The 14,988-nt window shown below is 32.6% G+C and overlaps 1 protein-coding gene across 1 annotated transcript in view; it reads right to left on the reverse strand.

The window, feature by feature from the left end:
• The window catches only part of LOC108903163 (glutathione S-transferase 1-1-like), a 9,139-nt gene extending 4,577 nt beyond the window's left edge, over positions 1-4,562 (reverse strand). Inside the window, exon 1 of the mRNA XM_018705252.1 lies at positions 4,422-4,562. Coding sequence (XP_018560768.1) covers positions 4,422-4,562 — 141 coding nt within the window. The remainder of the gene's footprint in view (positions 1-4,421) is intronic.
• Between the last annotated feature and the right edge of the window lie 10,426 nt (positions 4,563-14,988).

The following is a 14,988-nucleotide window of genomic DNA, read 5'->3' on the forward strand; positions in this document are numbered from 1 at the left end:
TAAAAAAAAACTATTATAATATATGTTGTACTCAGTTGCATAGATGTTAAAATAAACTTAGCAATTAAATTTTTGAATTTGCTCCAATAGACTTTCCGTAGCAAACTTGATAATCAAAGTCACAATAAAAAAAAGAATAATAATAACGGAAAAATCTGACCTTTTGCAATGGCAATGACAAATTGCTGATCTTACAATATTCCTGGAGAGGCGAATGCTTCTTTCCTAGTTGGATCCACTTGTCTTATATAAGCGACGTCAACCAAATCGGAGGATAACAATCCGACGTTCAATAACAAGCCCCAAATGCGAGACAGCCAGTATAAAGGTGGAAGAATAGGTTCGAACGAACGAATAGGTAAATTCACGAAGCCCTAAAATAGCACGAATAATAAATGTCTTTTCTTTTTTTTTGAGATTACCACACCTAAGGCTCACACAAAAGGTTTAAATTGTTGAAAGTAGGGTAAAAAACTTACTCAAGGATATAGGGCGGCTTCAATTGTAGTCCAATCTGGTATCTGGGATAAATATCTAAATGTACATAGATATATATTTCAGTGGTTCGTTAGAACTATCCTATTGGCTATAATATGAGCATCCTGTAGATTAAGGAAATAATAGTTAGAATAAGAACCACGTGGGCCAGAAAAGATTACTTACAGATCAATTGCTTTAGAATCCGACATAAGTCGTGAACTGTGATTATAGTCACACCAATACATAAATCACATTCAAAAGTGAATTTCGATAAAACTCCCAACTATATTGGAATGCACAAATCGGCACAGAACAACGAAATTCGCTTAACAACAACTGCCTGAATACTCGATAGGAAAAATCCTCGAACCTCGACCAGCAACCTTTTTGTGTGTCCAAAGAAATGTAGATAACTAACGCGGGGACAGCGTATGCGGAAGCAGAAGCATTCACGTTACATTTTTAATAAAAATGTTCTTTTTATTGAACGCTCTGAGCTAATGAACTGAATTAATTAACTAGAATTGTAATTATTTATATTTACTTTAAAATGCGATTAGAAAAGGAAAAAAAAATGAGTAAAATAAAAGTGCGAAGTAACAAGTTTACAGTTTGAAAATATCTGGAGGGGCGGAGTTCCAGAGTCCTCCTTCACGAGCCGCCACTGATTATTATACAAAAAGAATAAGGTATTTAAAAAACTCCTGCCATATTTTGCATATACACATATTTAAAAAAACCTGTTAAATTGAATCATAAAGAAAGGAACTAGTGCTGGCAACTGAAATCGGTTTTTTGGATAGTTGGTTAATCGGTTTCGGATAATTCGGATTTTTAGGAAACCCGAAAACCGTTTATTCGATTCTTCAAATATCCGATAATTCAAATAACCGATTCTTCAAATAACTAATTCTTCAAATAACCGATTAATCTATAATCTGTTCATTCAAACATCCGAATAATCGGATTCTTTCTTTATAGCCAATAATACTATAATATAGTCTTAGTATTACGTAGTTATTGGCTACATAGTACATACATAGTAGATACCTACTACAAATATTAGGTTGAACTATTTAGAAAAATACCATTTTTTTTATATTTTTATCCTGGTACAAAGACACAGACTGATAAAAAAAATCATCCATACCCACATACACCAAACACCAAACCACCAAATCCATTTATATAAATAATAAATTGAAGAATCACAGTTTATTAGGTGTAACTGTTTTAACTATTTTAACATTTTAACTTTCATCATTAATTTTAACTTTAAAATTTAAAATGTGTGAATATGAGAATAACACAGTATAGGTAAGTATCCCGTCAGTTGTTCAAAACACCGATTTTCAGTTATCTGGTTTTCGGGTAACCGTTATTCGGTTATTCAAATAACCGGTTTTTGAATATCCGGTTTTAACCACTATTCGGCTACCCGGTTTTATCTGAAATCGGTTTTTACAGAACTCGCTTAACCGGTTTCACTTTTTTCCGGTTCTTGCCAGCACTAAAGGGAACGCATTAGGCGGTCGCGGTCTCGTCGCATCGCAGCCCATGCTACTCTCGATCGCGCGCGGTGGAGTTCCTTCCCATGTTTTATAATGTATGCATTCGCACTAGACGTTCCCGAGCTCGTCTCGCTCGCATCGCGTTCTCCTCTGATCTTTTTCAAAGAATCTCGAGAGACCGCGATGCGATCGAGACGAGCTTCCTCTTCCATTAGTCATTTTCTTAACTACTAAAACAAAACCGCAACTATTTAAAGGAGAGCGCGAGCAGGATTGTGTGTAAAAGACCGCGCCATGCGACAGGACAGCGACCGCCTAATATGTTCTCTGCTTTATTGTTCCAATGTGTAAAGCATTAATTCGAAACTTTAAAATACGCTTCAGTTTGGGCCTCATCGACTGAAGAGCCTTATATCTCTGAAACTATTAAGTTTTTGAATAGTCATTTGACAAAAATTATTTAGAATTGAACAATGTGTCGGATAAACCTTGTTACAAAGTTCCTGCCAACGAAAAATTAGTTTCGACTTCAACGCCATCTCCAATTTGCTCTGAAAATAGAGCTGCTCCTTGACTAAGCCACCGATGAGCTTATTTTTTCAAAATTAAGATATCTCTTTCCGTTGCCGAGATACGAGGCTGAAGACTTTTATGTGGAACCCTCAGTATATTGGAGATAGAACTGCAATTTGACATCTTGCAGCTTTTTATATACATACATATCATTATTTGGACTAAGATAAGTTTGGCTCAATCAACAAACTTTTGTCTTTAATTTGGATAACTTTCGACCTTTTCAAGACACTCTGTAAGCTATTATTAAAGAATATATTGAGTTTGAGATATACATCTTCAATGGTTTTCGAGCAATGCACCAAAAACTGCGTAAGAGTTGTAGGAAAAAAATCGACTATCTTTTTTTGGTTATTTTCAGTAGAAGGATTTAATGCTGAAAATATGTTATAAAATCGCTTCTACATCCTATACATGCCTTAATCAATTGTTGCTACTTTTCGTTCTATAGGGTGCTAAAGTTGAAAAAATATTTTCTATTTTTGTCTGTATTTAGTATGTATGGACCGATTGTTTTGAAAATTTGTAGTTTTACGTTTTTGAGGAGGCAAATACGAATATGCAAACAGTGTTGGGGTCACGTCTAGAGGGCGCTAGTTATACTATCCTATCAATGTAAAAATCTGTCTAACTTTTTGTATTTTACAATTTTGAATTTTTTAACTACAAATTATTGAACTAGGTTCAATTCTAAATAAAAAAGGTGAACTAGTTACAAATCGATAAACTAAACCGTTTTCAAGATACAGACGTTTTAAGTTTTTGAGATTCAGCGGGAATTAAATTAGAAAATTAGCAGGTCTTAAGATACCAAGCCTGAATTAAGAATTAAGACAAACATTCAAAGACCTCCTTTCTGAGGTCGTTGCAAACATTACAGCAACTGAAAATTTTATTATGCATATCTTAACAAATTATTAACCACCAGCGGCTTCAATGCACTTTCTTAGCCTTTTTATTTAAATTTTGTCTGATGTTAAATAAAGTTCTATGTTGTTTGATAATACGAACTGATTCTTGAATATTTGTCCACAGTTGTTTATGGCCATTAATAATATTTTTGTAAACTTAAGATTTGAGATATCCCCAAAAGTCAAAATCCAACGAATTTAAAAGGGGGCTACGTGCAGGCCAAGGTACTCCGCTACCGCGTCCAATCCAACGGTACGGGAAATTTTTATTATATTCTCTTCTCTAAAAAATAACGACAAGGAAAAAACTATTTCCTAATCAAATTGAGTAGAATTGGCAGAAACAATATGGTATTGTAGTGACAGCTGTCAATTTATTATATCGATGCCTACCACTCTGGAAAAAATAATTTTCTAATTTAATTCCCGTCGAATCTCAAATACTTAAAACGTCTGTATCTCGAAAACAGTTGAGTTTATCGATTTGTAACAAGTATACTTTTTTTATATAGAATTGAACGTAGTTCAATAACTTCTAGTTAAAAAATTCAAAATTGTAAAATATAAAAAGTTAGACATATTTTTACATTGACAGGAACTAGCGACCCCTAGACGTGACTCAAACACTATTTACATATTCATATTTGCCACCTCAAAAAAAGTTTAATTTTTTAAAACAATCGGACCATATATACTTAAAATATAGCAAAAAATCGAAAATATTTTTTCAACTTTAACACCCTGTAGAATGAAAAGGAGCAACAATTGATTAAGGCATATTTGGCTCAATCGCTATATTTTGACGTTAACAATCTGCCATTGAGCTGTACCATTATTAATGAGTCACCCTGTATATTCAACTGTAAACATATACTGTAGGTATACATAATTAATAATATTAACTAAAACAAAATAAAATATTAAATAAATAAATTCATTTATTTGCTTTAATAAATTGCGGTTTAAGTTGTTCTCCTCCAGCAATATCTAGAAGTTTCAAATTTAAATCTACACCAATAGCTTTAGCTGCCAAAAGGACAGTTCTGCAAAGGCTACTTCCCGGAGTGTAGTAGAGGCCGACTGACATTTTTACTGTGAATAAAGTGAAAATGAAAGATTTATAAATACAAATATTTCTTTTTTGTCTAATCTATGTCTGATAATTAATTTTAGTTCATATAATTATACCAAGTAATATCATTTTTTAACTAAAGCCTATTTAGGTACTTAGTGCCTGTAACACTTTGAAGGATTTCCTATCATTTTATTTCATTCAGTGCCAATATAATATTTACTTATTTTCCAATAAACATAATGATACATTACGAGAAAAACAAATCAGTGGATAATAAATATTAAATTAAATAAAGTAAACATTAACAGCAAATATACTCTAAAACTAATTTACAAAATTGATATATTATACCCAACGAGTAATCTGTGTTCGATGAAATCAGACATACATAACGGGAAGAAATGAGTTTTGCACCTTGGAGTTTTTGGCCTTCATAAATGTTTACAAGCCACGCGACCGCCGAGCTTAGGCAACCAACATTGCAGGTCTGGTACTGGTAACAAAATATCACTAAATCTTGGCGTCATCAAACCGTAACGTTTACGTTCAAGATAATGCGATCGCTGATTGGTTGAATAAAATATCGTGAAAAATTGCATCAATCGCCAGCCGGTGGAAGAGAGTAATGTGTTTTGATGTAGTCGTGATCTTATTGTTTTAATTTTACCTAAATTTAATTGCCACCATGAAGAAAATAAAATTACTGTTTTAAACAAAATTACTGCTCACGTGTCGTGTAATCCTTTATGAAGGTTGAGGAGGAGGTGGCGGCGGTGGTAGTGGTATCGGTGGGGGGCGGTGGGTGGTATTGTGACCATCGTGGTTGTTCTGATATGTTCTGTTGTTATTGCGAGTATCTTAACAAGCACCTCGATAGCATGAAAGGTTCAATAATATTATATGCATAAATGTTCGCTTTTAGTAATAAGGTAGGTGCGCCTAATAAGGCCCACTTAATTTAATGCTTCCCAAAAAATGTATGCAAAAGATTTTTTTTACATTTTTATGTAAGAGATACTTTCCTTAGTGTTTGAACTTCACGTAAAATTTGAATTAATAATAAACTCTTTAGTAAATTTACTTAAAAAGCAATTCCTCCTTTTAATTACTAGTGGGCCTTATTTAGACAAGCGGTCCTAAAAAGGCCCACTTATGTTCGAAATAAGGCCCCTATAGGAAAAACAAATTTTAATCAAAGTTAATTTTACAAAAATTAAACCCAAGTTTGTTACAAGACTTTATTGATTAAAAAACAGAAATCTCATAAAGAAATTAGCATTAAGAACACGATGGGCATAAAAATGCTGGTTCTACATCATCTTTTGTAAGGCCCACGCATTCTTCATGGACATATTTGAGACACATAGAACAGAGTCTCATATCCACTATTTTATCCTTGTCACATAGATGACAATACCATTTCTCAATTACTTTAATTGTCTTTTTATTTGTTTCTGTTTTCGCTTTTTCTTCAAACAAAGTTTTCGTGACTCTTTGAGCTCTATAATTCAAAGACTTCTTCCTTTGAGTTATTTTCTGTTCATCTATGTCAGGCGTTGGTAGAATGTCTTTAAAACTGCCCTTATGTGTATCTTCGGATGTTTCGATAACTGGTCGTGAAATGTTTTCTTCGTTTTCAAAAGATGATGTATTTTGAAGTGAATAATCGCTGTCATCTGACGATGAGCTAGATACCTTACGTTATCGATTGCGTCTATTCATACCACTTGGTCCAGGCTCAGCCTCTGCGAGATTCAAATTTTTTGTAGCAAGAAGAGTTTTATTTTTATTTTGAGATTTTTGTTGTGTAACACCAATCTCGTTGGAATGGGCTGTTATTTTCTTGGGTTCCTTCATTTTCTTTATTTTCTACGTTAACTAATCGTCTAGCGATAATTTCAGAGGGTGCAAATGCCGTATCTGGTATGACATTGGGATCATATGGATAAATGCCTGTAGCACGAAATCCAGCCATTATGTTGCTTGGGCTTGCTGCTTTAGACCATACTTTGCTAAAAATTTGTCCAAAACTAGTTTTGTTAATTGCGTGGTTTGGTTTATTAGTCCAACAAAGTAATACCTCATCATCCCAGTAGGATTCAAAAGCTGCAAAAGCCGCTTTATCCATGGGCTGCAGCTCATGGGTCGTATACTGGGGAGGCAGAATAAAACAATATGATTCGTTTCCGCAGCCTCTACAATGGTATAGTCAAGATGTGACGATGCCCCATCGAAGATAAGAAGTACTTTTCCAGGTGGTTTAAATTTTGAAATATGATATATCCATTTCACAAATGTTTGTGTGGTCATGCTGCCCTTTGTGGTCATTTCAGTAACAAAACCAGGGGGTAAATGCATAGACCATTCCGGTTTTTGTCTAATTCCCTTCATCAAAATCATAGGCGGAATTGCTTGACCTAAGGCTTTGCCACAAGCAACTACAGTCACATTTTCCGCATGTTCTTTGGCAATCATATGGACTCTTTTAGAACCTTTCTTGGCAAAAATAGTTTGCTGTTTATGTAAATTCAGACGGCAGCCCTTTTCATCCATGTTAAATATGGATAGGGGTTGGTCAAGTATTCCTGTTTCAGTCATGACATCTTTAGTTTTTTAAAATAATCATTAACGATGTATTTGTTCAGTTTAGCAGCTCTAGCTTACCTTACCCATTTTCTACCAGCCATGTTGAATTCCCTCTTTTTCAACGAAGGAATATACAGATCGTCTAAGACCCTTGTATGTTATGGGCATGCCAACATTGACTAATCTTATTATTCTATCCCGACGGTTATTTTCTTGGTCTACACTTAGCACACACGGACGTCCAATCTTTTTTGTAGCATCTCTGGTAGCCAAATGATTTCGTAAAGTTCTTCTTGGAATTCCGAATGTAGCACTTGCTGTCCTAACTGCCATACCATTCCGAACAGCTTCCATTGCTTCCCTCAAATGGCCTTCCGTCCATAATGCCATTTTTCTGGGCATTTTGTATTGCCTGCAATAAATTAAAGGAAATTGTACACCTAGATGATTGTGGCCTGCAAACATAGATGAATATTCTTCATGATGGGCGCAAAATAATCGGCGTTAAAATTTTTGCCTAAGTTCCAGGGGTAGGTGGGCCTTATTACGGTACTGGGCCTTTTTAGGCGCACCTACCTTACTATAATTAAGGGGTCAATTATATTCAAAGATTAATTAATATTATTAATAAATAACGGGATTGCAACCGATTCATACTCGAATTTTGGTATAATGGATGTAAGTAGGTAGCAGTACCAAATTTTGAAATATTTTTTTATCTTTTCGTTATAAATCTCAAGCTACCTAGTTGTCGTTATGATGGCACACTAATTTTATATACCTGACAGAAATGTCAATTGCTCAATAAATTTATGAAATATGTATTTTTAAATGAACATATGATGTGCATTTATATAAAGCATCCTCCAATGTTTGATCATGATAATATGATAACATGCAATACTGATATGCCGCAAAATCATTGACGTTTCTTGTTGATATAGATATGATAACATATTTCGGAGTAATATTAATCTACTTGTTGGTTATCTTTTCCGGCTAAAATCAATAAATTTTAATTTTAATTCCATACCGGAATGATCTGCGGAAGTCAAACAAGTAAACGCTCTTAATCTGTATATCATAAAAATATTGAATAATTATTTTATAAAGATAGTACTTTTTAGTAAATACAGTAAGGCTGTATTAAGTTCAAGGTTAAACGAAGCTCATAATATATGTATATTTTGTAGTTGTAGGAAGCAAATCTAAACCATTATTGTTAATTCTTAAAGCGTTAAATTTAACCTATTTTAAATGTTAATGTGTCGTTCTTGGTGGATAACATAGCTTTTATAGAGATAGTTGATTGTAACAAATGTATTAAAACTGCCTCAAAACAAGATTAGATCGTTTTAAAATTCAGAACGAGGTGAATTTATAAAAATATTTAGATTATCTCTTCCAGTTCCTAATAAGCAACATCTTTCATCTGTCATCTTCTTCTTTGTCCTTTTTTATATGTTCGTATATTTTTTTTGAGATTCAAGTTTTCACAATCTTTAAGAGTTTTGACATTTTCACTATTAAGTTCTTTCTCAATATTTTTCCAACACTTTCTTTTTGTTAAAATTACTGTCTCTTTTCTTGTTCTCTAATATCGTTTCATATTTTTTAACTAAGCACAATAGAACAAGTTGTTCTTAGAGAAATAAAGTTTGCAAATCTATTTACACACGATATTATCTATAATTGAATTATAGTAGGATCATATTCGATGCAAAGTAATAAATCATTGCCTGTCAATGGATCCAGTGCCATACGCTTTTAAGGGTTTTAGAAATTGAATAATTTCTTTGTACATTATGAAGGGACGAAGGGATCAGTTCACGTCTGGCGCCCTTGTTCCTACAAAAATTCCTTTATTCTCATAAACTATTTATTTTAAACGTAATTTATTATAAATCCAATTTGTTTTTTAATTTCCACATATGTACTACATTTTACCTCTGTACGCGCCACTGTTGTTTACTTTTTTTTTGGAGGGGCTCTCTATTGTACGATCGAGCTCGTCAGTATTTGACGTATAACCGACCACTTCGTACACTCGATGCACCTGGGCGACTACAGTTACTACCAGAACACAGTGCGTATGCAGCGATATTTCAGATTTAACATTGAATTTCATTTTAAATTTGAAATGGTTCATCTTACGCCTCCTAAAAATGATGACACGATTTTCCTTTGCTAAAAGACCGACAACTTTTTGCTCTACTTTGCATCGAATACGATCCTACTATAGTAATTAATTGTTGGCCTATATCTGATTATATCTTTATAGATAAAAAATCGATAAATAATTATTATCCTACCGAGCATATCATATCTCTCAAACATGTTTATACTTGTTTATTTTCAGCAATATAATATGAATCTAATCACTCGTAAATCATTAAATTATATCCACCTATAATTTATTCAATTTGATGTCAAAGCGCCTATCGAATGTCCTTTGTAACCTACAAATCCTTATTACGCATACCCACATACCGCCAACTTTAATTTATTTTACTAGAAGTCTACTTACTTGAGCTAAACTTGAAAATAACATGTACAATAATCTCATTTTGAGCCAAAGTTCAACATAGTGGTATACGAAACCAAGCCTAAGTAAGCAAATATTTTATGAAACATTTCGCATATAATATTTTATATAATTTAAATGGGAAGATGACATATACCGATGCGGCAATCAAACAAGTTGGAAGATACAGAGAGAACAAAAAGGGCGCTTGATCTGCATAAAGCCTGCCTGTTTTCCGTGGCCTGGGTGAGTTAGGAGGAGGAGAGTAGACCAGGGCCCGAGAACTTATACTTGAAAATATGGGGAAACTGGGAACCACGTGACTTGAGATGGATATACAAGTTGGAGAAAGAGTCTATAGATGTCGCCACAAAGATTTTGTAGAATACCAATTTTGACAATTGCAATTATGAATCATTTCATGTAATTTATGTTGTTCATGTTTATTGTTGGTTAGGTTTGGCGAGTGTTGGTGTGTTTTATTTGTGTTTTTAGTGTGTTTTATTAGACATTTCATTCACTGTATAACATAATAATGTCTGATCATATAATCACATTTTTTTATTAATAATAAAATGTTTAGTTTTTTTGTTTGTTTTAATAAAAAATGTCTGAAAGTTTGTCGTGATCAGAGGTAGGAAGTTTTTTTTATGGATATCAACACAACGAAAAATTTAAAGTTGCATAATAAATCTCTATTACAAGAATTATTCAGATTGGTTTAGTAAAATTATTTACTTGTAATATTTTTTATTCACCGTGAAAGCTAATACAATATAGAAAGCACTGAAAGCTGCTCTATAATCATTTCTACTCCTTTTTTTTTTCAAAATGTGTACTGAAATTTGAAATTTTTTCAATAAACATTTCAAAAAGTTAGATCAAAATTATTTCTTATTTTAAGTAGAAAGGCTATTAGAGCTTTTAAAAGTGTCTTTAATGCTTGAGTGATTTTAATGCTTTTTATCAAATGTACTTATTTTCTCATGGTGACAAAAATTATCTACGTGAAAATTATTTTACAAAACCAATTTCTGAGTGATCTGTGTAGGGTGAGATTTGTTATGTAATGTTAAATTTAGCGGCGGCAGAATACCTAGAATAAATATTGGATAGGTATATAGTTGTAGAGCGTACAACTAGATGGCGCTTGCATCTTTTACCGGCTACAGGTAATTTAACTCGCTGTATTACCGATAATTCCTAGAAAAGGAAAGCAATAGAAGTTGGAGAAAGTGTCAACAGTTAGCGCTCTTACTGACCACGAAATTTGTTCAAGTTTCCTATCTACAGTATCATTTATCTAGGGCGTAGACTAAACTCGCAGTAGAATTTCACAGAGTGGGGTGGCCGTTATGGGTGAGAGGAGCGGGAAATAGGCAGAAAGCGCAGTAATATAACTCTTATCTCCCATCAATGTTAATAATCTTGTATGTGGAATTATATATCTTTTTCATGCCTAAATTTTTGGTATCGAATAACATAGTTTGACTTCAATTAATACCATTTTTCGCAAAATGTGTATATTTATAGCAGTCAGCTTAAAAACCTCCAAAATTGACATAGATAACAAAAATTACGCAGGTAGTAAATAATGATAACAGAAATAGTAACATATTTAATAACGAATTTTATTTATATTACCAAACAAAATTACTCACCCAAATATTAAGCTGGTCTAAAGATACTTCCAAACTAAAGCCATTTTATAATGTTTACCTCTGCATTATCGCTGTTATCTCTATAATTTTATTAGTCATAGTATCTTTCTAGAATCTGATAACTGAAATACCTACTTGCTATTCATATAATTTTCTTATCAGATGTGTTTTATTCTTTATCTCACAATCACTAAATAATTATCTAGGACCAAACAAAGAACAAACATACTTGTCCCGCCCAAAAATATTATATGCAGGAACTGAAATAACAGATATGTTTAATTTTACTCGCTCGCTAGCTATACTATAAATATGAAAACATAATATTTTAACCTTTACCAGCGTGCAGTAGAAAAATTGTATCGATTCCATAGGTTACACAATAAATTGATACATTTTCTGTCCTTAGGCTGCTGCTTTATTTCGTTAAGATAATTAATACTTAATTTTTGGATTGGTTGTTACGTTACATTCTTCATTGGAGGTTAAGAGAAGATCAAAAACAATTCGATCAAGAAAGTTGAGAATGAAGTAGTATTTGTGGTTGACTCTCTAATGATTTCTTAAGGATCTAATTGAACATTCCAAATCGATTGCCTTGTTTACATAAACGTCAGTTAAAGAAGTGTTGGAAGGATATTATAGAAAGCTTATCATTGAAAACAAGAATCCATCTTGTCTTTAGGGATTAGTTTTATGAACAAACCGAAGGATCAGCTATGGATTCACTATGCTCACCACTTGAACTTTATCACCACCTGTAAACCAGAACATTTGAATGAGGAATCTTTTCTCTCACCTTTTAGAGGAAATGGACATACCTACTAACTTTTTATTACTATTTTTATTAAACAAATCATCAGACCTATAAGAAAAATGAAAGGAGAATATCTGATAACAAGTTGTACCTACAAGAATGTGCAGACCAAATAGGTTTCTTTTTGGGCAAACACAATAATAACACCATAACACCTCAAGACATGGGAAGGAGTCTAACTGTTATCTAAGGAATAACATGAGAAATCAAGTGACAGGGTACAGGATAAACTTAAATAATACAATATTCTAGCAAGTGGAAGATAGTTTTTGGAAATCCTTGAACTTAGAACCTGAAATCTAGGACCTAGGACATAGAAACAACTCATGTGAAAATTACGTGACTCTAAATCATGAATGGAAACGACGTAAACCAGCGCACATACCTAATAAAAATACTAGCGAGAGGAAGCTCATATTTCTGTCTCCTTAAGAGAGTAATAAGTTTCTGGAACGTTAAAAATTCCAAACCGATAACGTGTAACTTAACTTATAAGATACAAGATAGAGATAAGATACAAGTATATTTATATTATAAGCACAAAGAAAAAGTGGAAAAGTAATAATCATATCTTACTAACTAAATATTTAAAATATATTACCATTATTATTTTCTATCTAACTGTTTTACCTCACATACAGGATGTTCCTCACTAGACCAACACAGAGCAAATGACCAGAAGTTCGGTATATCAATGAACCCTGATTATGAACTCTATTGACGGTAAGAATGTTAGAGCTCAGTAGTAGCCTATAGTAGTTACAAATTCAATTAGTTACTAAATTTTAAAATTCTATTTAAATGGAAAAATATTTATAAAATTATCATTTAACGGGTAGTTGATAATACTATTAGTGTTGTGTTCTTGAGAAGATAACCATAATGAATAAGAATATCCAAATGGCATTCCTAATCGTGTGGTTTTAGAGAGAAACAGCTTCCAACTTTGATGACGTAAAGGATATATATGTTGTTTAAGAAAACGAGAGAATCTATGAATTTAATCTCTGTCCAAGGTGAAGGAGATATTTTGCAGTCCATTGAATCGGTCCTTCACAAATTGGAATTATTATACCCCTATCCCTATTCTGCAGCAAGAACTGTGGCCTCAAGATCGTAAGGTGATCATGGCAAACGCGTTAAGCATCAAATTAAAAAAGAATGTGGGATGACACGGACGTCTTTTACTGAATCTTTCTTCTTTATAAGATTAAATAATCACTTTTCTACGTACTGTAACAAATTAAATTTTTAAAAGTTATTTAAGTATGTCCATTATTGTTTTATTTCTGTATACCAACAAACTTAATCACATGTAACGCAAAGTAATTATNCTATTTTTATTAAACAAATCATCAGACCTATAAGAAAAATAAAAGGAGAATATCTGATAACAAGTTGTACCTACAAGAATGTGCAGACCAAATAGGTTTCTTTTTGGGCAAACACAATAATAACACCATAACACCTCAAGACATGGGAAGGAGTCTAACTGTTATCTAAGGAATAACATGAGAAATCAAGTGACAGGGTACAGGATAAACTTAAATAATACAATATTCTAGCAAGTGGAAGATAGTTTTTGGAAATCCTTGAACTTAGAACCTGAAATCTAGGACCTAGGACATAGAAACAACTCATGTGAAAATTACGTGACTCTAAATCATGAATGGAAACGACGTAAACCAGCGCACATACCTAATAAAAATACTAGCGAGAGGAAGCTCATATTTCTGTCTCCTTAAGAGAGTAATAAGTTTCTGGAACGTTAAAAATTCCAAACCGATAACGTGTAACTTAACTTATAAGATACAAGATAGAGATAAGATACAAGTATATTTATATTATAAGCACAAAGAAAAAGTGGAAAAGTAATAATCATATCTTACTAACTAAATATTTAAAATATATTACCATTATTATTTTCTATCTAACTGTTTTACCTCACATACAGGATGTTCCTCACTAGACCAACACAGAGCAAATGACCAGAAGTTCGGTATATCAATGAACCCTGATTATGAACTCTATTGACGGTAAGAATGTTAGAGCTCAGTAGTAGCCTATAGTAGTTACAAATTCAATTAGTTACTAAATTTTAAAATTCTATTTAAATGGAAAAATATTTATAAAATTATCATTTAACGGGTAGTTGATAATACTATTAGTGTTGTGTTCTTGAGAAGATAACCATAATGAATAAGAATATCCAAATGGCATTCCTAATCGTGTGGTTTTAGAGAGAAACAGCTTCCAACTTTGATGACGTAAAGGATATATATGTTGTTTAAGAAAACGAGAGAATCTATGAATTTAATCTCTGTCCAAGGTGAAGGAGATATTTTGCAGTCCATTGAATCGGTCCTTCACAAATTGGAATTATTATACCCCTATCCCTATTCTGCAGCAAGAACTGTGAGAACCCCAAGATCGTAAGGTGACCATGGCAAACGCGTTAAGCATCAAATTAAAAAAGAATGTGGGATGACACGGACGTCTTTTACTGAATCTTTCTTCTTTATAAGATTAAATAATCACTTTTCTACGTACTGTAACAAATTAAATTTTTAAAAGTTATTTAAGTATGTCCATAATTGTTTTATTTCTGTATAGCAATAAACTTAATCACATGTAACGCAAAGTAATTATTATTGTTTAAAATTACGATAAAAAAAATCTTATAATATTACCCAACAAATGATAATTACACGGAATTTTAACTGACCTTTGAACCAACCTAACCTCAATAAAGAGGTAGTTACGGTAGATTAATTACATTTCAAAAGTGTGTTTGATTTTTCGAGATCGATAACCACCAACTGATTTTATAAATAATTATGGATATTATCA

Source organism: Anoplophora glabripennis, unplaced genomic scaffold, assembly GCF_000390285.2.
Source record: "Anoplophora glabripennis isolate ALB-LARVAE unplaced genomic scaffold, Agla_2.0 scaffold67, whole genome shotgun sequence".
NCBI classification, from domain to species: Eukaryota; Metazoa; Arthropoda; class Insecta; order Coleoptera; family Cerambycidae; genus Anoplophora; species Anoplophora glabripennis.